The 23,551-nt window shown below is 39.5% G+C and overlaps 1 protein-coding gene across 8 annotated transcripts in view; it reads left to right on the top strand.

Moving 5' to 3' along the window:
* TMEM131L (transmembrane 131 like) overlaps positions 1 to 23,551 on the top strand; it is a 125,343-nt gene that overhangs the window by 72,350 nt on the left and 29,442 nt on the right. For 6 of the 8 annotated variants that reach the window (XM_019481474.2, XM_059721950.1, XM_014593868.3 and 3 more), the window contains 16 exons: positions 321 to 474; positions 5,050 to 5,108; positions 5,469 to 5,577; positions 6,612 to 6,714; positions 8,378 to 8,531; positions 10,830 to 11,000; positions 11,627 to 11,696; positions 12,090 to 12,207; positions 12,918 to 13,056; positions 14,452 to 14,561; positions 16,254 to 16,326; positions 17,608 to 17,750; positions 18,714 to 18,856; positions 20,084 to 20,270; positions 20,834 to 21,019; positions 23,032 to 23,181. In XM_019481474.2, coding sequence (XP_019337019.1) covers positions 321 to 474; positions 5,050 to 5,108; positions 5,469 to 5,577; positions 6,612 to 6,714; positions 8,378 to 8,531; positions 10,830 to 11,000; positions 11,627 to 11,696; positions 12,090 to 12,207; positions 12,918 to 13,056; positions 14,452 to 14,561; positions 16,254 to 16,326; positions 17,608 to 17,750; positions 18,714 to 18,856; positions 20,084 to 20,270; positions 20,834 to 21,019; positions 23,032 to 23,181 — 2,069 coding nt within the window. The remainder of the gene's footprint in view (positions 1 to 320; positions 475 to 5,049; positions 5,109 to 5,468; positions 5,578 to 6,611; positions 6,715 to 8,377; positions 8,532 to 10,829; positions 11,001 to 11,626; positions 11,697 to 12,089; positions 12,208 to 12,917; positions 13,057 to 14,451; positions 14,562 to 16,253; positions 16,327 to 17,607; positions 17,751 to 18,713; positions 18,857 to 20,083; positions 20,271 to 20,833; positions 21,020 to 23,031; positions 23,182 to 23,551) is intronic. The other 2 variants (XM_019481472.2, XM_019481473.2) reach the window with 2 other exon arrangements.

Genomic DNA, 23,551 nt, shown 5'->3' with positions numbered 1-23,551 from the left:
GAACTGAGAACTTGCACTGGAGTCTAAAGTCTTCTGTTTGTACAGTGGCAGTAACACAGAGAGCTTTCCCATTTTGCCTCCCACAATGTGCCCATTTCAGAGCCATTTACTTTCTCAAATTGATGAGTTCGCAGGGCACTGTGAATTTCAGCAAAGGTTTTAATTACTGCCATTTGAGTGGCACCTTTGTGATGGGGACGCTTGTCCACTAGGCAGTGGTTGAGGCCACCAGTTAAATGCATTTCTTTTCTAATCAAATTGTTTTATGAAACTTCCCCTTCTTTCCCCTTCCTCTGTCTCACTCCTGTGTCTCATTCCAGAGTTGCTGTTTTGTGTCTGATGATCCAATGCTTCTAGAAATGAGCTTAAGAGTAAGAATAGAAAATGCCCAACAAAGACTTGTGGACCACAGACAGTACTTGCTGGAGAATGTTTTTGTAGTTTATGTAGCAATGGGCAAAACTGAAACCTCAGGTAAGTTAACCCAACTGTTAATTTAAATGGAAATTTATTTTATACATACACCTAAATCATTCATGGCCACTTCATTGAGGCCCCTTAATTTTGCTATTTAATGAATAGGCCGTTTAGTACAGTGAAAATACTTGACATTTTATTTAGTACAGAATTATTTTGGTGGTATTTCTTAGCAGTTGAGGCATTTCATCCTTTCTGGTTGCCTTAAGATTAGGGTAGGAATCAAATGCAATAAAATACCTTTTTATTCGCGTTAGTATAATTGGGGTATGAAACAGGAACCAACACCCTTTTTATGGCTCTGTTAAATATAAATGTTTATATGAAATGGGATTATGTTTCCTTTATATAGCAAAAGTGCAATTAATAAAAATTTAAGCTTTCCTAGTTTCCAGTTAATTAGATCAATCAAATTATATCTGCAGAGAGGGAATGGGTTACAAAACCCTGGGCAGACCTGTACTAAAATGACTCTCTGTAGCTTCCTTTCTGAAGCTAAAATATCACAGACAAAAGTACCATGTCTTTGCATTGGTTTGGCAAACAGATATTCTCTCTAATTCCATGGGATAAGAGCTCCTTTATTTTTAATGATTTGTAGAGCATCATAGATATATGTTTAGCTTTCTTAGCATATTAGAACAAAAGCAGGTTTTTCTGCCATTTGGTTTCTCTTCTTTAATTAGCAAGTGCAGCTTATGAAAACATATGCAATTATTAAATTATCATTTTTAAACCACATGAAATTCATGCTAATAAAAAGACAAGGTTCCTTGGGTGAATTTGATATCTTTTATTAGACCAACCCAAATAGTTGGAGAAAAGTTAGTAAGCAAACTTTCGGGTTCAAAAACCCTTTGTCAGGCTAAGGAAGTTTCAACAGTTGGTGTGTGCTCTTCCTGGATGGAATGACAAGCAAACAAGCCAGGGGCTGGGCTGGGCAGGGGAGGCAGTTGCCAGGCAGATTGTAATGTATCAAAAATCCAATGTCTATGTTTAGTCCATGATCTCTAGTATCCAGGAGGTTGATGAAATGGAGCTCATAGGCTTGTCTCTGGGAAGTGTTGTGTAAGTTTCCCTTGAGGATCAGGACTGAGAGATTGGAGAGAGAGTGGCCCTCCTGTGAGAAATGTGCCCCCACCGGTAATTGGGTGTTTCTGTCTTTGATGGATTTCCGGTGTGCGTTCATTCTGGTGCGCAGTTATTGTTTGGTCTCTCCTACGTATTTTCCATCAGGGCATTTGGTGCATTAGATGAGATATATTACATTTCTGGAGGTGCAGCTGTAAGATCCTGGGATGCTGATGGCTCTGTTGTGGGGTATAGTAATAGTGGGGGTGGTGGAGATGTGTTGGCAGGTTTTGCAACTTTCTCAAGCCCAGAACACACCAAAAGGATCCAGACTGTGCCATGACAAGAAATGCAAAATACTTTTCATTCCATCCAGGAAGAGCACGCAGCAACTGCTGAAACTTCCTTAGCCTGATGAAGGGTTTTTGAACCCAAAAGCTTGCTTAATAACTTTTCTCCAACTATTTGGGTTGGTCTAATAAAAGATATCAAATTCACCCAAGGAATCTTGTCTGCCTATGTCCTTAGACCAACATGGCTACAACCTAAACCCCTGCTAATAAAAAGATCTTTGTGATCTTTCTTTTGAGAACTCCAGTTCAAAATCTGGAGGCATAACAAATAATACTATTCTTCCAGAGCCTGCAGTGTGGTTGGGAGAGTCTGTAGTTGGATAGTGTGATATATTTACATATGTCTGCTGGAGCTGAAATGTTTTCAGTACACCCATTTTCACTCGCATGCAAAATGGAAGTATTTTTTATATTGAGTTGTGAAAGTATATTTATTCTTACACTAGTGGATAAATGTTCACATCTGTCATGTCATAGGGCCTGGCGGTAACCTCCATTTGACGACTCAAGAAATAGAAGCCCATTTTAATGTCACACACATTCACAAAATTTAATGCAAATCATAAATCCTTATGTACTGGGAAGAAGCCTGTCATACTTCCTTTGTGAGGTTGCTAGTGGGTGATTATAGATCTTTTGCCATGATGAAACTGTGGATGATTTAGCAGCTCCAGACAGTAACATTTTCTAGTTTTCTTCCTGTGCTTGTATATAAATGATAGAGACTTCGTAATTGGGGGCTTGCATCAAAAAAACAAAGAAAAAAGTCTTAAAGCCACAGCACCCAGCTTTTAGGTAACTGAACCCTTCCCTTCCCCCTCAAGTCCTGGGTCAGGTTTTCTACATTACATTATAACCCCTTACAGGCTTCCAGAGCTTGCTTGAGCATGCTGAACCAGAGGCTGGCCAAGAGTGAATGTTAGTAGGAAATTCTAAGGACAAAAATATGTTCATAATTTCCCTTCTCGCCAGGGCTTGAGCACATCAACAAGGACTACGTGGAAGTTCTGTTGTCCACTTGAGTGGAACCCTCTCTTAAGTGTACTTTACATTAAATAGTTATTGGATAAGGTACAAAATGGTCCTGGGGCGGAGTGCTCTAATAATTTCATCCTGTTGGTCTATTAAGCATGATCTGAGAATGCCTACCCTCTTAAATCCCCTGGGGACTAAGACAAAGAAGTTCCCAGTTGGGTTGTGGGCATGAATTATTCATTGTTATTCAGCCTTGCCAAGATGGGACAGTCCTGGACATGAAGGGCATTTACACACGTGGGGAGCCTGCTCCAATGCACTGGAAATCCAGTGCATTGGAGCAGATTTGATTAATCAAGTCTGCTGGAGCACATAAATTGACACGCTCTGGGAGCCCTACATGTTAACGTGTATCAGTGGCGCAGTACGCCTCTTCGCTGAGGAAATGGCAGGGAGGCGCTTTTGCCCTATGAGGAGAGACTAGAGAACCTGGACCTTTTCAGCCTCCGCAAGAGAAGGTTGAGAGGCGACCTTGTGGCTGCCTATAAGTTCATCATGGGGGCACAGAAGGGAATTGGTGAGGTTTTATTCACCAAGGCGCCCCCGGGGGTTACAAGAAATAATGTCCACAAGCTAGCAGAGAGCAGATATAGACTAGACATTAAGAAGAACTTCTTCACAGTTAGTGTCCAAGGTCTTGAATGGGCTCCCAAGGGAGGTGGTGCTCTCCCCTACCCTGGGGGTCTTCAAGAAGAGGTTAGATAAGCATCTAGCTGGGGTCATCTAGACCCAGCACTCTTTCCTGCCTATGCAGGGGGTCGGACTCGATGATATATTGAGGTCCCTTCCGACCCTAACATCTATGAATCTATGAAGTAAAACACGTTTGATGTGCCTTAGTTCAAAGTGTACTGCTGCCATTTTCTCATTGTGGAGGTGCTCTTGTGTTGCTGATACACGACATGTGGGCACTTTTAATTAGTGCAGCTCGCTAATTTAAAGCACCTGGCACCGCATCAGGAACACATGTTAAAATGCCCTAGGAGATGCGAGTCTGAGTGCCTAGGGAACTTGAAGGTCAATGATTAGAAAGCCTATAGGATTTAGGTGCCTATAGGACTAAATAGCAGCTGCATAGAAAATTTTAGATCATCTCTTAGATATAGGTACTGACATTGCACGTAAGTGCTGTTTTAGGTAAATAAGGCTTTTTCTGATTTGGCCTTGAGTCTTTTCTCACCATAGTGCAAACTGAAGTAACTCCATTGATGTCCATAAATCAGGTTTTTGGCTGCATCAATTCTGCGTTCAGCAAAGTTGGGAGGGAAGTAAGCAAGGATTGTATGGGCATGTTCACACAAAGGAGGCTATAAAATACATTTGAGGCTTGGGATCAGTTTGGCCTCAAGCAGTGGTTCTCAACCCAGGTGCCACAGTACCCTGGGGTACTGCAAGAGCCTTTCAGGGGTGCTGCAGTAGGTCACTATGGCCGCTGCAACCAGGTGGAACTGCTGCATTCCACGCCTTGTGTGGAGCCAGACTAGGAAGGGCTATGGAAAGAGTGTATACTTATGCTTGGTTTAGGGCAGGGCAGGAGCATATATATGGTCCTGCCACAGTCCTTCCTAGTTGGCTCTGCATGAAGCACCTGGGGCAGTTCCACCTAGCCACAGAGGTGGCAGGTGCACCCCAGCTGAGACTGTGGTTCTCAAACAGGTTGGACCCAAAATACAAAAAAAATTATGGAGGAGTAGTATGAATCTAAAAGGCTTTGAGGAACATTACTCTAGAGTAAATTTAGAGCAGTGTTAGCTACACCCCTTTCCTTTAGCCATGGTCCCTAACACTGTGGCCAGGGGAAAAAGGCAACTGTGTCATCTGAGTGGATAGACTTGTACCATCTTAGTTTTAGGAAACAATGATGGCAGCTTCCTGATTTCTCTGTGCTGCCAGAATTAGGGACAAAGGTCTGATCCCATGGATTTACACATCTGTGAAATGGTGAGAAAGGAGAGTAAGTCCTGATGTGCGACTTAAAAGGCATATGTCACATAGAATAATATTTTCATGTAAATAACCTAATTATTATTTCTCCCATGAATGTGTGACACAGCAGGGGTGCCTTGATTCTGTGTGTATTTATCAGGGTGTTCTTTTTTTCTTTTTTGGACAGAAGATTCCACAGTAAAAGTGTACGTAATGCATTCAGGGAACAGCCTTTTACATATACAGGTAATGTATGTTCTTCATGCAATCATTTATTTTGAGGCACTGAAATTAGTAGAGCTACTAACGTGATGGCTTGTTATTTTGTAAGTCAACTTTACTACTGGCAAAGTAATGCTTTTCTATTACCTTAAGAAGCATTTAACATATTCAGATTTGACTGAATGTCCAACAGAATTTGCAGGGTGATTTTTCATATACTGAAGGAACTGTTAATTTGATTAGAAGCTGCATGTCAGCTTAGCACATGTGATAAACTGTTTCCAAATTTGTCAGGAAGATGAACTAACTAAACACTAAAATTATCAAACTCTAGTAATTGTGTCCTAGTGTTACATGGACTACCAATGTATCATTTTAATGTAGGATGTACAGCATTTCTCCCCAAAAGATGCATCATACGTGCAGTTTGAGCCCGTACTGCTGCTTACTTCTATCACAGATTTTACAGAAGTTGCTTCTGTTGTTTGTAAAGGTACAGTATATATTTTTTGCCTATAACATGATTATCTGAGCTTTGATAATGCCACTCTTCCTATCCACTCTTATGCCTCCTTCATATGTACTCTTAGGCACTTAATACCAGTTTGTCTGTGCAAGTTTACTGTCTTATGAATTATGGAGTTAGAAGCAGAAGAATTCCTTGTGCTAATTTTATTTCCATTGTATTTCATATGCACATTTGCACTCTCGCATGTTTATGTATATCAGAGCATCTGAATTTAACCCAATGCTGGTCATATTAGGAGGAAGGGAAATAGGTTAACTGTTAAAATTGTTAGTTGCTTGGAAATTTGCTTTTTGGATGTCCTTTTCAGCAGCCATTTATCACTTCCAGGTGATTTGATTTTAAATCTACTTTATAGTAAACTGTGCTTGAGTGGAAATTTTTTCTGATAGTTTTTTGGAAAAACAGTTTATGAGATTTGTCCAAGGCAACGAAGTACATTTATAGATGAGCTAGCATTAAAATCAGAGTTTTGGGTCCTGCTTGGACCACTAGATTTCATGGCAAATGTTTATCATTAGACTTTGTGATGTTTTTAGTATAGAGGTCAGCAACATTTTCCATTGAGGGAGGCAGAATGACTCAGATCAGGTCTGAGGTGAGCATGCAGTGAGTCCCACCCATCTCTGCCATTTCTTCCCGCTACTTGGCTGCAGCATAGTACAGGGAGAGTTCCCCCTCTGTTGAAGCCCAGGGGCCTGGACTGCAGTGTAAGGAGTTTCCTGCCACCAAATGCTGCTGAAATCATGGCTCTTCACAGACCATAGATTGCCAACCCCAGCTCTAATACATTACTACTAAAACATTTAAGTCAGTGCTTAGCATCAGTGAAAATCAGGATGTTAACATTTTAGTGCCATGATTTCTGCTTCTGTAAACTGCAGTTATCAGTACTCCTTTTTCTTGTAATGGCTTGATATCATCATATGAAAAGTATTATAGGAATTAAGTATTATAATTACAGCTGGTTTACTTAGTTTTTATATCTGTTCTTTACACAGCTATGTCATGTGACAATGGAAGTCACTATGCTGGTGATGCGAACATGAGTCCATTGGAAGGCACAACACTAAAAGCATGCCTTTCCCATCCTGTAGTTGAAGGGTATGTTTACGGTGGAATTTGTTAAACATTCATAAACATTATAAAACTAAATTATGCTCAAATATGTGCTATTTCAATACCAAAGGCAGGCTTAAGGTACTAAGTGCTCCTGTATAGGCTTCTGTATCTCCTCTGTATTATTCTCCCCAAAGAAGACATGATATTTCAGATAGCTGTGCACTGATAGAAATTTTTGGAGCCAATACCGATAGCTGATATTTAAGGATGCATATTGGCCAATACCAATCCAATTTTTGGTACCGCTGCCTCCAGCTGGTAAGCCTGGCATAGTGGAAGGGGAGGGAGGAGGGAAGGAGTGCGGGGGTGGGGAGGGGGGCAGATCAACACCCCACACAGTGAGGGAGGGGGCAGGGGTAGGTGCTGCCTGGGTGAGGAGGGCCAGAGCCACAGCTTGGGTGTGGGGTGTGCAGCTCCCATTGCTGCTTATACCCTGGGAGGGCACCGGGGGGGGGTGCCCCCTAGATCTATGCAGGGCTCTTCTCTGCAAGGGCTGGGCTCAGAGTGGGTGCTGGTGGTGCTGGGAGGATGCTATATCCACCCCAGATTTCACCACCACTCCGCTCTCAGTGCTACCACTGCCAGCCACCTGCTACAGCCCTGGCCCACCTCCACCCATGTGCTGGGAAGAGCCGGGGCTCAGCTGGGCAGCTGGCAGTGGCGGCGCCAGGAACGGAGCAGTAGGGAAATTTGGGGTGGATATAGCATGATATCTTCCTAGCACTACTGATGCCCATTTTGAGCCCAGCTGCCGCCAAGAAGAGCCCCACACAGCCCTGGCTGCAGCCCGCTCCACCCCATGCAGATCTGCGGGGCACATGCTCCCCACATTGCCCTCTCGGAGTGTAAGCAAGCAGTAGGACCTGCCTCCCTGTCCCCTCCTCCCGAGCTATGGCTCTGCCCCACCCCATCCACCCTACCTGGGCAGCACCTGCCCCCTCCCTCACTGTGGGGGGCATTGATCTGCCCCCCCCCACCACACCCCTTCCCTCCCCACTCCCCTTCTACCACACCAGACTTACCAGCTAGAGGCAGCTCTACTCCTCGCTGCCTGCATACAGCACTGCAGCTGTGTGCAGCATGAGCATTTATTGGCCCCATAGGGCTGATATCCAATACAGCCAGTTTTCCTTATATTGGTACCGATCTGATATCGGTGCACCTCTAATTTCAGATAAGAGTGCTGTATTTAATATGGGCATTCATTCAGTGTTCAGTAAGAAGAGTCCTAAAGTGGTTAAGATTACATAGGTCACTCAGAATTGGAGTAACATTTTCTTGAGTAAAGTTCTTGTTCTTCCATGATAGGAAGATTTTTTTTGTTACAGAAAACTGGACACTTTTTCTAGTTTTGACCCAATAAAGTCTATTCAGGACTTTCACATAACGTAGTGAATGCACTGGGCCAAGTTGTATTCTGAAGCAGTTAGAGAAAAGTGTGAATTTCTAGCCAGCTGTTTTCCAGTTGCACTTGAATTTTTTCTGATATTAACTTTTAAGTATTTTTAATAAAATAAATTGTTCTTCTTCCAGAAGACTTAAAAATGCTCACCCCCTATAACAGCAGTATCTCTTGTTCTTGATTGTATCAGCTGCTTTGTTTAAAGGCCATTTTGTATGTCTGTTTTAATCTGTTTACCTACAGGTATTTTGACCTTGACCCTTCTGCAGAATTATTTCACATAGAGCCACATCATAATACTTCAGGAGTTTGGTCAATATGGTTTACAAACAATTTTGACTTCAGCATTGAAGTAAATGATGTCTTTGTAGCCAGAGAAACTAAGAACATTTTAAAGGTAGGTTTTATTTAACATTTATACAATTCCACCCCCCCCCCCCCCCCCCAATTGAGAGTTCAGTCCTTCAGCATGCTGAGGAGGTTTTTTGAGGGCAGGTTGGCTCTGCCTCTGTTTTGTCCTGCCATAAAGTATGTCTCATCCACTTGCTTCCATGCTACACCTACTAGCTCCTAAGAAAAGAAACAGTGTATCTGTGTTAGAGCACTATTTAGCCTGCATCCAACACTACTCGTAAAAAACCTAGATCCTTGGTCATGTCCTGTTTCCCATGGAAAAATGGGAATTTCTCCTTTACCTGAGAAGAATGCGGATTTTTCATTTTAACAGAGAAACATGCACATTTTGCATTTTTGCAAAGAGCTCTCTGCAGGCTGGCAGAGTTCCAGCCTTCATGGGGCTGGGGGGAGCAGGAGGAGGGTGGTTAGGCAGGGGTGCCATGTGCATGTACATGAACGTGGCCTGCAGGGGTCTGGGTGGTTGTGGGAGAGTGGGGATTGAGGCCCCCATGGGGAGGGAGAAAGTGAGTTGGGCAGGGCTGGGGCCGCTGTCCAGCCCAGTGGTGCTTGGGGCTGGGGCCGGGGACAGCCCCGGCAGCGAGCAGGATGGGGCTGTGGGCAGCTCGTGTGGGGAGGGGAGCCGGGCTTCATGCTATGCTAGGCTGCGTCATCTGCCACCTCCCGCAGGCAGCAGCCAGGGCTCAGGTGCTGCTGCAGGGGGGCCAGGGGCTGTGTAACCCTGGCAGCTGAGGGCCTCTTCTGGCAGGGCTGGAGGCAGCAGGGAGCTGTGGGTTGGGGTAAGGGACACCAGGAGGACAGGTGGCTGGGGGCGGGTGGGGAGCGAGGGGCAGTAATAGGGCTGGGGGTGCTGTGACTTGGGAGTGAGGGGCCTGGACCTGCATTCTGTGAGCTAAGAAAGCAGGGGTTCCTTTGATTTTTCCAAGATAAACCCAAAATCAAATACCAAAATGTATTTAGAATTTATTTAGAATTTATTTTATTCTAGTGATTGAGGCAGTGGTAGGCTTCCAAATTGCTTTTAAATTATAAATATATCAATAAAATATTGTGTTCAGTTGATATCTCTCTATATATAGTGGTGTTTCATTTTCATTGTGGATTTTTGGCTTTTTCAGGCAGAGAATTTGCAATTTTTAATCAGAGAAAACCAGGATCCCTGGACACGACCAAACATACACTTGCAGCATTCTCAAAAGGGCAGGGGAGTACCTGTTACACTCTCATTGCAACCTGTGCACAGGGTTAAAATTGGAGCAGTTTTGCTACATTTGTATTACTACAGGCTCCTGCACAGGTTGCAGGTTGGGATAAGAGCTGCTGCTTGGTCCTGAGCAGCAGCAGCTTGCTTTTCTGTTTTGAAATCAGTTCGAGTGAATCCTTGTCCATACCCTTAAGTTCTTTGCCTTAGATATACTTTTCTCCTGAAATTCTGTGCTGTTCTATGAAAGCTAGACTGTTTTATTTCTGGGATTTGGTACAAACAGATGATGAAAGAAGGCAGTGATCCAAGGAACAAAGTAGTCGTATAGCTATGAATGTTCTCAATTTCCAGTAAAATAGATGAGAGTTAAAGGCACACAGTACCTTGTGCTAGCAGAGCCCAGAAGGCTAAATTCTCAATGTGTATTATATGCTTATTTTCATATTGTGTTAGTAGCCACTTTGTGGTGCTAGTGGCAGCTGTTGCCTCACATTCCAGTATTTCACCCTATTGCATTATGTGTTTTCAGCATCACAGCCTATGCCATTGGTGTGATTTAGGATTCAACACCTTGTTATTGGAAACCTTTATTACACAGATGAGCATTGATTAATGTTGTTAAACATTTTAGAAAAGCTCAGGACTTTAGAAGTTTATGCAAACCATTTTATTCTTAGAGTTGCTTTAATAGAACAAACTAATTAGGTGAGAACATGTTCAAGTGACCATTCAGGCAGCTAGTTGGCCATATGAATGCTTGGACACAGTTCCTACACACAAGTGCAAGTTGGGCTCATGGTTCACCCAAGTGTACAAATACATGTGCCTAAAAGTGCAATTTTATTTTTAAAAGGTACATTATAGTGTTTTGATAGGTTTGTCTTTTTTGACTACTTTTTATTTATGTATTTAGAAAGAGAGAGCACATACATGTACAGTTAATTATTGTATGATAGTGTAAGTAGAGTAACTGGAAGTAAATGGCATGTTCAAAGCATAGTTTATACCTTAAAATACACTTTAAAATATTTTAATAATTGTTATCCAGACTAGACTCATCTGACTGTTTCCTTTTAGATTCTGAACTTCGCAGAACCCTCCACTCTACCTCCAGGCTGTTGGAATGTATTTTCTTTGAAACTCAGTGTGAAAGATAGTGTCATAAATATATCTTCCAGTGTAATTTTGGCTACAAATATAGGACTGATGTTTGCAATACCTCTACAGATTTACTCAACTCTTTTCAAGGTATTATATGTGCATTACATACAATCCTGCTTCTTCTGTGATGCTCCTGCACTCTTCAGTCCCTACCTTCACCTCCCCCTACCCCCCACCCCAAGAAAAAAAAAAAAAGAACAATAGTATTTAGTTTGCAAAGTCAAACACTCAGAAGTTAGGAGTGACAGATTTAAGGTTACCTGTGCAACCTCAATTATTTCTCTGTGCATTGAATGAGTCAGGGGCCGAGTGAAGAAAGAGTATGTGATTATGTAATTAAAAAATGTATTATAATTGCAGCCACAAGGGAAGAATTAAAATTCTGTTTCTTAAATGTTACTATTCATAGAGTCTAATAGTTTCCAGTTATCCACAGGTGTTAAACTTTTTGGAATAGCAAATTATAGACTAAGAAGTGGGAGAGTTCTGTGGGGCCACAATCAGACCTCAATCTGTGTGTTCCCGTCATGTGAAATATGAAGCAGTGCATCATCTAACCAGGAACAAGTGCTACAGCTCTTTAGGTTTACTGTTCTTAACGGTGACTCTTAATAGAATACATTTGATTGATAAGATATGTAATGGTCTTTGGCTATGTGAATTTAGATTTCCTGTGGTGTTGCCTTGTCATATATTCAGTTATTGTTTTTCAGCAGGGCGATTTTCATTTTGAAGCCATAGCACATTGTGATGTACATTATTACCTGGGAAAGTCTGATACAGGTAGGTTTTGTTTATTTTTAGGTATCTGATAGTTGTTTAATGTTATAGAAAAATGTTGCAGCTATATTTGTATTATAAATATAGAAATTGTTAACAGGTAGCCATTAAAATATCCCACTTTCTAAAACTCCTTGTTTTTCTGAACAGCCTTTAGTAACTTTTATGCTGAATTTACTATATTGAGCATATTTTCCTGCACCGTATCATGATTTTGCAGGGCTGATTGATTTATTGCCCATATAAATAGCTGATAATGATACCAAGAATCAGTGAATATACCCATGCTTCCCCTTTTTGTTTACCAAGAGAGTCTGTTAATATCAGTTACTGAAGTGCTGGGGCAGAGTAATAGAGCAAATGTTATCACAGTAAAACATGATACTCTCATTTTAGCAAATCTACATTGGCAAAGGAGTCTGTCTCTGGACCATTCCACATGGAATGTGGATTCTGAGCTTGCAAGTGAAGTGTATGAAAGATGGGAGAAAATGAAACATGGAGAAACATGCAGGTCTGTACAAAAGAGCTGATATTCCTAATGCCAGAAACCTACTTCTAGGCTTCATATGTATGATCAGAAACACATTTTACTGTGCTGTAGTGTACTTAAAAGCAAGAATTAAAGTGTTCAGGCTTTACTGCCTAAAGTAATCTCCCATTTCAAGTCAATGTCAGTGATAATTAAATGTTTTAAATGCCTGAGTTTTTAACGTTATGTAATTTCACCACTGCTACTCACTGTGAAAGAGGTCATGGCATATTTTGCTGAATCAGTTATGGTAGATGGACAAATCCTCTCTGTCAGCAGGTTGCACAGTCGTTTTTTCAGGGTCAGGGGCTTTGAATAGATCTTAATCTCTTTATTCCCATGCCTAATGGATGCGACATATTGGGGACATGAGGAAGGGAAGAATCTTTGAATGAGTAGTCCTTGCCAAGACAGCAAAGCTGTGACATCGACCTCTTGCTGATATTAGGAAATGGAGCTCTATAAAAAGAATTCATAAATTTATCAGTAGAAATTGATCAGCAGATATTGAAAGGTCAAAGATAAGATTAAATCAATTATTGATGTAGAGGTATAGTGAAAAGGCCATTGCTTTAAAAGATTTTTCCAAAAAGAGGATCAGCTGTGACAAAACTTCTGGGGAATTCATGTTCAGGATAAATACAGTTTCTCTTGTTTTAAACAAAGCTTTTTTGTTTTTATCAATTAAACAGGAGGAATTTTTGGGGCATGACTCACTTTGCCCACCAGAAGAAACCTGAAGAAGAGTCATTTTCTTTCTTCTTGCCACGTTTGATGGCAGAGCCTGGCCTTACTTTGAATTTCAGTGCCACTGCACTTAAGAATAGTATGGTGAGGAAAACTATTTTTGAACTTTAAGCTTGTGTACTTTTAGTTTGTTGAAAATATTAGGACCACAGTTAAAATGGTTAATGCTCTATTTTTATTATATTGATGCTAATTTTAAAGAAGGCTCTTGAAAAAAATTTCATACAAGTACAGGACAAGGCTTCTGATATAGGTAATAAGTTTGGCTCCAGGACGATTGAAATTAGATACTTGAAAAATTTAATACTTTACACTAGAAGATTAAAGTTTTTCACTTGAAAACTTCTCTAGTAAATATCTGCTGTTAAAACTTTTACTGGATCCTAGAGAAGGTTGTACTTAGTGTAAAAGTATTGATAGTGCTGTATGTTTGGAAATGCTGTGATGAGCTTTACTTTTAGTGTTGCTTATAATTTCCTGTTGATCTTCATCACATCACATCTCTGCCCTCCCATTTTTTAAAAGTGAGTATAGCACTTGCCAGAGATCCAGCCAGACATGTGACTGCATGCCTTTCAGTGTGGGAACAAGACGGATTCCATAAATTCTCACATGCCAGTTTTTTACCACAATTAACCTGCCTTTTGCTAGAACCAGTCACACGCAGAAGAGGAGCATGTGTGGATACTATCAGCTATCTTAATAACCAATTTATCCTAGCCATATTATCAGTCAGTACAGTGAGACATGCGATTTACCAACATTCACCATATCTTTCAGTCAGGAAGAAGTATATTATACACTATATCTGTTTCTGTGGGAAAACTTTATTCATAACTACTGGTGTAACCCAATATTGAATCCAAATCCAAATAAAAGGACCATATTTTAAGAAGGTAGGACTGGAAAGGCCCTCTTGGGCCACTGAGTCAAGTCCTTCATGTTCACAGGAAGCCATTTAACTATGGCAGGTCATTTACTAGTTAATAGAGGACCATGCCCCACATTACAGAAGTGGGTAAAGCCCTATGATCCTTGACAATCTGATCCAGTAAAAAATGCCTTCTGGTGATTATTTTGCCATGAGTACACAAAAAAAACCCACCAGCCAGGAACCTGAAAGGTTTTTAAGTATGGTACGAAGGATCCTCAGCCAAACCTGTCTAGTTTGGGGTTTGGCTTCCAGGGCTTTAGAGGAAGGTGAAAAAAAAACCCAGAAGCCAAATCTGTTTTGAAAGCATAATCTCTCTTTTGCATGTAGAATTATTTACATACACTCGCTTGCTTTTACAAATGACATATGCTCAGCTTTTACCTGTAGTTTTAGTTCATATAAAATTTTAGTGTGTGGAAATAGAGATGAGATTTAAGCGCCTTGGAAAACGCAGCCAGTATTGCAAATGCTGAATTATTTTACCTTGTTATAGAATTCTAGCACACAAGTATGTAGTCTTAACTTATTTTTCTCAAACTGTTTAGGTAAAATATTTTATGCTAAGAAACCCTTCATCCTTCCCAGTTATGTTGCAACTTCTGCCTCTTTCTTACTATCCTGATCCCCAAGCTTCACTGAGTCTGCTCAGCAAATGGTAATGACTATAGCTATATACCAGACTACTGTTATTCCTTTTAAATGCACTATGTCTGTGTCTTAACATTCTTACTTATACTTATTTTAAAATTTATTTTCAAGCCTAAGCTTTGTAGGAGCTTGGTTGCCTTTAGTGTTATGTCTTATTTTTGATGGTGTACAATAATTAAGATCAGTTCATTTTGTATGTTACATTTTGTTGTACATGACTAATGTATCCCAGGTAAGTTTATAGATTTAGCAACACACGCACCTGTCACAGGTAGAGCTGAGTTGAGGCTTAGCCACACCTACATTAGCTGTAGCCTCCCTCCCAGGTCAAGGCAGAATGTCTGCCTTGAATGTGGGGTCACATTATGGGTTGTCGGACTTTGAAACAAATCTGCCAGGAGTTATAAAGGGCAACCTAAACTCGGGAGAATAGGAGGGCTGTCTACACAGAAAGACTGTACGCTCTCAGGCAAACGGCCTCTGGAATGCAGCTGCAGAAAGTACGAATCATCTAGGATAGTCTGGAGGAAAGCTTCAGTAAAGAAATGGCTTATTAACTGTGTCCTAAGTGTCTTGTGAGTTAATTGGGAAAGCTGATAGAAATGTTTGTGCTTCTTGTACTTTATGTAAGAAACAAAATCCCAAGAAAGAGTGTTATTTGATGCTTAGGTAAAGTTTCTGGTGGGAGTCCATAGGAGAAAAATGAGGTAGTGGATAACTGAAGACCAACCAAGTATGTCCCTGCTATAATACCCAACTTTTAAAGAATGTGTTATTCTCTAATCATACTCACTTAGACAACACATTTATGTACTTTATAGCCTGTAGAACTACTTGCATACTTTCAATTGGATATGTGTGTACATGCCTTGGTGATTTTGTACCCATTTTTTAAAAATTTCAATATCACAATTTTTAAAATGTACTCAATCTAGTAACTATATTTATAGGAATGCCAAGAAGTTAAATTTCCACAAATGTCCTTTCCAGTTTTTTAATAATTTTTCTTTGCATGTGCACACATCTTTGATTACTACAATTCTAGTATTTTCTGAAAGAAAATTAGTTTTAAATTTGCAAACCTTTATGGAAAGGGAGCTTTGAATTCTTGTTTATAAATACTTAACCATAGAAGCTTCATGCTAAAGCAGTACTAATTTTTAAAGAACAGAAATTTATCTAGTGACTTACAAATAGCAAAAGTGCCAAATATCAAATATTTGCTGTGGAATTTCTCCCAAGATTTTGTTGCAGTAAATTAGGTCAAATTACAAAATAATTGAGAGAATCATAGTTACTGGACATGAACAGAAAGAGGAACAATGTTTACTGAACAAATAATTCAAATTATATTGGCTCCAACAATTACATGGGCAGTCGAAAGGTGTTCTGCTTTCCTGTTTCAGCTTGCTTAGAAAGTACAGTTGATTGTCTTACAATCATTTCCGGTCTTTTATATTGAGGGGAAAAAATAATCTAAACATCAACCTATTCTTCAAATGCACAGTACTCCCATGAAATGTATTTATTATAGTATATTCCTCTTAATACACAGATCCACCAAAATGTAATTAAAAGTATTCTTCTCTAACGAGTAAGTCCCAACATATTAAAATATGTTCTTTTTTCAGAATGTATATGCAATGTTGTTTTGACAAGCTGGGTTTAAATGCCCAATATCTCATCTTCTTTTATTTAGGTTTGGCATAAGTATGCAAGCTATTAATTACACAACCACTGAATTCAGGCTCTTGGATGAATGTCCACACAGGGTGAGATGCCTAATTTTTAAAGAAAAAATATCTGACAAGTTGTGATAATATAAACACGTTTCTACTGTGTTATGTTTAAACTGTTGCGGAGTACTGTTTAAAATAATATGATTCCCTCCCCCCCCCATCCTTCATTATATTCAGTATTTTTCATTTAATATCTTTTCAGGTTGCTGGGCAGTCTTTTAGTTTTTAAGTGGAAAATGTGGGCATGTGAAATGGCCTTAGGTTGAAATTACCTATCAAGATTTTTGTGTGCACTCAATGCTTATCATGCAGTTTAGTTTTTGAGGGCAGGGTTGTATTACATTTCCTGATATCTGTTAGTCTGCCTGATGATATATTTTCTTCAGTAAAAAATAACTGAATTGGCTTAGTATTTATGTGGAGACATCATCTCTGCTCTGTCTCAGTTTTTTGAATGATCTCAGAAAGATTTGTTTAATTCTCTCCCTCATTTCCTTGTTTTACTTTATCACACAGATGTTGTAGGTTTAGATATGATTACACAGCAAAATTCAGGTGCCATTTATTTCAGAAGTAGTATTTGGAGGGGAGGGAGCAATTCTTATATCCTTACCTGTAAGAACATTTTGAAAGAGAAGGGTTGGAGTGTTGTTGTAGCCATGATGGTCCAGGAAATGTATGATGCAAGAAGGTTATTTGTGATATGTTTTATTGGACTAGCAGTATAATTGGGAAATGTGTTTGGACAAACTTTTGGGCATTTGGTGGCGGGGGCTGGAATGGGGATGGGGCCGAATCCTTGTTTTGGATTTCAGTAAATGCAGTAATACGTTAAGGAGTTTGTGTTGTTTCCAGTGGTTCAAATGATCTTGCTAACTGCCAGCAGTTTCTCCGTTAGTTAAATCAAGTTATAATGTCTAATGCTGTATGTATAACGGTTGTCACATTTTCTTATACCATCAGTACACTGCCGTTTTCAGTACTTTGCATACTGCTTCAGGATTTCTAGAATATGAGCGTTTTATAAAAAATAATTACTTTTTCCATCAGAGCAATGAATTCTGCTAAAAATGAAGTAATCTTCATAACAAAAGAAATGGTATAATGTGAACTTTTGATTAACACAACTTTATGCAGTGCTTTATTTTGGAATTGGTTTGATTGAATAATATCCATAAAATCAGTTGAATTGCAGTAATTGCACCTTACCATCAAATTTTATTTTAAAACAGTACTAATAAGTGATGTATTGTTTTCTTCATTGGGGTGGTTTTAATATTGTGCCAATAAATAAATTAATGCATGTTTGTTTAGGATATACATCAGGAGGAGGTTGCCAACAAGAAATCCAGTTCTGAGGTGCTTCATTTACATTTGCAACCACTGGAAACTAAAAGAGTTGGTGTGGTTTTTACACCAGTTGATTATAAAAGAGTAGCCTCTCTTATACTCATCAGGTATGTGAGCTTTTCAGATTTTAGCTTCTCTTATACTCATCAGGTATGTGAGCTTTTCAGATTTCACCTAGTTTATGAGCAATAATCAAACATTGACTTGAGAAAATTACTTTGCCAACTATTGTGGCAGAGATGCACGTTGCACACATGCAATTTAAAACACCTTCTTTCCAATATAAAAATATTAAACAAATCTGTGATCTACTTTTTGCTCTTATATCTATTTAAAGGGACACTGTCATAACTAGTGTTCTAATTGGAATTACTTTTGTGTGTGATAAGTGTGTTCAAAGACTCAGATAAATATACATTTCCAGTGACTGTTATTGTGGATTAATTCTCTCCATTTCCCATCAACTTCATTTCTGTGTAGACAGAGGATGATTGTTACTAATTTGACTCTCTCTCTTTAATGTGATTCTCAATTTAGTCCTTGATGTTGCAAGTTAGGAATCCAGTCAGTGTAGCATGATGATTTAGAGTACGTTGGTTCTTGGAGAACCAAATCCAGGGATCTGGAGCTCAGCAGGAGTACCAGGATGCATTGGATATATCTGCAGAAAGAGAGATCTTGGGGCAGAAGGTGAAGGGAGGGGGAAGAAGGGAGGAGAGAAGGAACTCTACCCTCCTTTTACACTGGCTGAGGCCACTTCCATCCATTAGCAGATCCTCTGGTCCTTTTGCTGTTCTTTACTCACTGTCTTGTAGAGGGCTTCCCAAGGAACTTGGCTCACCAGTCGCTGAGATAATAGTGGGGGATTTCTCTTTTGCTCATAAATGCAACTTTAGTAGTATATATCCTGACCTGTACAAAGTGAATTTCATCCAGGATGTGCACAGTGATTCAGCTGCTGGGGTGCTGGGATGGCACCTGTGCCAAGGTGCTGATTTAAAGAGGGAGTAGTTAAGCTAAGTTTTCTCTCTTGTTCAAAATGTGGCTTTCTGTTTCTCTTGTTATGGCAGAAATAACTTAACTGTCCTGGATGTGGTCAGTGTAGAAGGCTTTGGAGCCAGAGAATTACTGAAAGTAGGTGGGAGGCTACCTGGTGCAGGAGGATCACTCCGATTTAAGGTACCAGAAGCTACACTTATGGACTGCAGACGACGTGAGTAAGAAAAAGCAGGCTTCTAATTTTGTAGCAGGTCAATTATTTAACAGCCACAGCTGGCAATGTTTTCTAGTGGCAGGCCGGAATGGCCTAGCTCAAGTCTGAGATGAGCTGGCACCAAGATCCAGTCATCCTTTAGCTGCTGCTGCTTTTCCCCATGGCCACTTTTCTCTGCCGTCTAGCTGTAATGCAGCCTGGGAAACCTACCTGCCACCTGGCTTTGGCATGGTGCGGCATAGGGATAGCCCATGCTGGCAAATCCCCAGCTAGGTCTGGCCCACAAGCTGTAGGTTGCCATCCCTGTTCTTCAGCTATATTGGTGTAACATAAAAATAGCATAAAAGACTAAAAAGTATTTTTTTGATCAAAAGTAGTCAATGAAAAGGAATTCTATTTTTTGCATTGTCATCACCAAAATTCCTAACTCATCAAGAAATTCATGTCTGCCCCTGAAATTCAGAAATTTGCTCTTGATAAGCTAGTGCAGCAGAAATAGAAATTGCAGTATATGTGGTAGATTAAAAACCCCTCAAAACGAAAAACAAAAAGCAGACTATTTTGTACAAGGCTGTATTTTTATATTACTAGCAAGATAATGAACTACCATAGAAATAAACTTGATTTTATTTACTTTTTCCTTAATATTACTAAAGCATTAAATAAAGTAATTGTCAGAGTAAAATCTAGACTGTATAGTAAGAAATATGTATTCTGTTTTGTCAGAACACAAGATTTCTGATTTCACACATTCTTTGGACTGCCCATAAAAATACTGTTTATTAAATGAAAAAGTCAATGCTTACTTTTGTAATTTTTTTGTAAATTTTAAAATTGTATGCAATAACCTTGGAAAAAGTTAGTACGAAAAGTTACATTGCTGGAAGCCAGTGATTCTCAACCAAGATGCCACAGTACTCTGGGGTGCCTTGACATCTTTTCCAGGGTATTACACCATGTTAGCACTCTTAGGTGTGCAAACACAGCTCACAAGATGAACCCAAGATTTCAAATAAGAATCTGTAGTGTTAAAACCATTCTGATCTGTTATGGGCTTTCTGAGTTGTTTGCAACAGAAGAATTTCTCTTATTATTTTTCTGAAGTCAAAAAATTAGTGAAAACTAGGAGCTTGCATTTTCCAAGGGGTGCCTAGAGTCCTAAGGAGGTTGAGAACCACTGCTGGTAACCACTGTGTTGTAACCACATGCTAATTTTGTTTCTTTCAGAACTAAAAGAAAGCAAGCAAATCTTATCTATTACAAAGAATTTCAAAGTGGAGAATATTGGGCCTCTTCCCATAACTATATCATCTATGAAGATAAATGGATACAGTTGCCAAGGATATGGGTTTGAAGTGTTAGATTGCCAAGAATTTTTCCTAGCCCAAAACTGTTCTCGGGACATCAGCATTGTGTAAGAATTGATTTTTTTTTTCCCTGATAAATTAATTTTAGTGGAATCTGAAATGACAAAAGAACCTCACTAGTAACCACTTCACTAATACCCACAAAACCTCCCCTTTGTTTGGTACATTACACTGAAAGTAGTATAATGAGGTCTTAGTACTAAGTTATATTAGTACAAAACATACTATATTACATCGATTACTACATTTTTACTAATTATGAAGTTCTATCAAATTATGTTATTGTATTACAGTAATTTTGCTTCAGTGTTCAGTGAATATTACTATCTTCTGACTGAAAAAGTGAGTTGCACTTCAACACTGTACAGGTTATTTCAATCAAATTACCTGAATCTAGAAGGTCATGCCAAAGTAATTATAGTTTTAAAAAGACAGAGACACAAACCCTCTCCTATACAGATGCTAATATCTGTGTACAAATAGGCAGTTCTCACTCAGTCTTTTTTCATATTACTAAACTTAGAATTTGTGTAATATAAATCTGTGATCATATTGGAACTAAATCTTACCATAGAAAAATGAACATTGGCCTGTTTTATATTCCTGACAGGTTTACCCCTGATTTTACTTCTTCATGGGTAATCCGGGAATTTACTCTGGTGACTACCGCTGGTTTAGAGTTCCACTTCACACTCAATGTGACCCTTCCTCACCATTTGTTACCCTTGTGTGCAGACGTGGTGCCAGGACCCAGCTGGGAGGAATCTTTCTGGAGGCTCACAGTTCTCTTTGTTAGGTAATACACTTGCTACTCAAATCCTGATTATCAAGGCTTAGTAAAAGACTTGTAATTGTTTTTGGTTTGCATACACTTTCAGCAGTTGGTACCAGTCTTTGTAGAATTTTGAGAAATTCCAGTTCATAATGAGGGGCCATTTTTTCAAGACGCTAAGTGCTGGGCAAAGAGTGATTAAACTGTATTGATAGTAAGTTCTTTAGGAAAGAGACCTGTCCTCTGTGTCCTCAAGCCAGTGGTTTCCAAAGGGTGTTCTGTGGCGTCTGGTATGCCACAAAAAATGGTCTGGATCGGGCTCCAGCTAGACCAGCCCTGTCCAGAAAGGTCAGGCCCATGGGCTGAATCCAGCCTGTGGGCTTGTGAGTAAAGTGTGCCCTCAATTTTAATCTGGAAAAAAGCATGCCCCAAGTATCAAAAGTTTGGGAAAACACTGCCCTAAGGTGTCATATGCTCCTGTGACAGTGCTTTAATAAGTAATAAACTAATTTTCTACTGCATCTTCAGTCTAGAAGCTATTCTAAAGCTTGCCAGCAGGCTGTGTGATCTGTCTGGGACTCCCATGTTGAATAAGAATAATTAGAACAAGCGACAGACTAGGTGTTTCCACATGCTAAGAAGGAAGGTGTTGGTGTCAGCTAAGTCCACTGAGCACTGTCCCATACTAGTGAAATCCCTAGCAGTAGACACACGGGTGGTTTCTGTGGCTGACTCACAAATGGAGCTGCATTTCTAGATCAGCTTTTAGTTGCATAAAACAACCACATATTTTTAATATTTCCCCTATATTTTTAACACTGTTAATGCAGATTTTTGAGAAACAAGTCTGTGGTTAGAAGGTGATTCAATATATGCGATTGAGCTGATTTGAATAAATATTAGATATTTAGGTAGGGTTACTTGTACTATTTCCATTGAAATTAAAGGGCCTAAAGTATGGTACAGCTGCTAAGGCTCTAACCTCATAATTTTAATTTTACTATTCTGTGTATTCAGTAACATTCCATGTCATGTAGTATAATTTGAATACTGTACCCAGTGCAGGTGATTTCTAGTAGCTTTTTCATACTACTTTTGAAATCCTATTACATTTTGTCACCTTTTAGAATTGATTGGATGTGAAGGGTAATGTCATATTGATACTATTGCATGCCAGTGCAAGTTTATTCTGGCATCTGAACACATTGTGTTTCTGTTTGTATCATGTCAAAACCAAAAGTATTTGAGTTGAAAAGCAAGGAAACTCATCGTTCAGGCTCCCATGTGTGATTAATGGATGCTACATGAATATTAAATACAGCCATTTTTCATTAGTCAGGTATTTTGTCTCCTATTAGTAGTCTGTGCTGACTGTTTTAGAAGGTGGCAAAAATACCTACAGCTCACCTAACTGGTTGTACAAAATATACCGTGGGTGGTGGTGGGGAATCCTTTACGATTTCAACCTTGACCAAGGAAGCATCATGGCATTCCTAGTAAGTTTTAAGTCAGTATCTTCTCCAAAAAGGCATGAGAGATGGAAATTATGACATCAGAGAAAGACAGAGCAAGCAACCTGACAGACCAGTCATTCTGCCTTTCTGCAAATACATATGTATGGCCAAATCAAGTGAAGTATATATTGTTGTGTGCTGTACAGGACTTAGATTGTTTTGAGACTCCTGTTGCCTATCATTGCAATACAACACTTGTCTGTCCCTAGTTTAGCTTCAAACTACAATTTATCTTTTCTTTTTTATTAGTGAATAATTATGTACTTTTTATGTTGTAAAGCAAATAATTTAGGCTTCCCATCCTCCCCCTCCCTGAAAAAGATCATAACTTGCAAGGAAGAAAAGGCAAAAATTACTTCCAGAAAAGTTATTAATTTTCATTGTATTTTTTAAAACCATACCCTTCTTCTAGCTTAGTGTCAGAATTTATCAACAGAAAGTTCAGAAAACAAATTCTGGTTATGAGCCTGATCTCTTTGGTTGACTTACGAGGGCACTAATATGCATTGTTTTCTTTTTCAGTTTGTCACTGCTGGGTGTGATTCTAATAGCCTTCCAACAAGCACAGTATATTCTTGCAGAGTTCATGAAATCAAGACAGAGGCCAAACCCGAGTCCTTCGGCACAGCAGAACAGCAATCCTGTTGACATAATCAGCTCTGATTCCTACAAGTAAAAATATTCTTCCTTTTGTTCTTTTGAAGTGCTCTAATTGGCACTCTCTTTTACAGGGAACAATTTCTTATACTTTGGTATTATCATCAAACTCGTTTTTTGGGAACCACATCAGTGATATGTCAAAAAGGGTAGAAACACTTCATCTTTGCTGTGTTCGATTACTGTGTGATTGAAGTATAACTTTCACCTAAGTTAAGAATGGAGAGCAGTTTGCAGGGAATCAAGTGTTACCTTCTGTACTTAGGTGATGATTCACCCCAGCATTTAAGCACATATTCAAATCAGTTTGTGAAGTTAAGTTCACAATGAACTCCTAGTGAAAACAGAATACATTTAGAAGGTTGAATGAATCAGTCCTAGCTCA

The sequence above is a fragment of the Alligator mississippiensis genome, chromosome 2 (genome assembly GCF_030867095.1).
Source record: "Alligator mississippiensis isolate rAllMis1 chromosome 2, rAllMis1, whole genome shotgun sequence".
Lineage (NCBI taxonomy): Eukaryota > Metazoa > Chordata > Crocodylia > Alligatoridae > Alligator > Alligator mississippiensis.
This window is presented reverse-complemented; position numbering and strand designations above follow the sequence as displayed.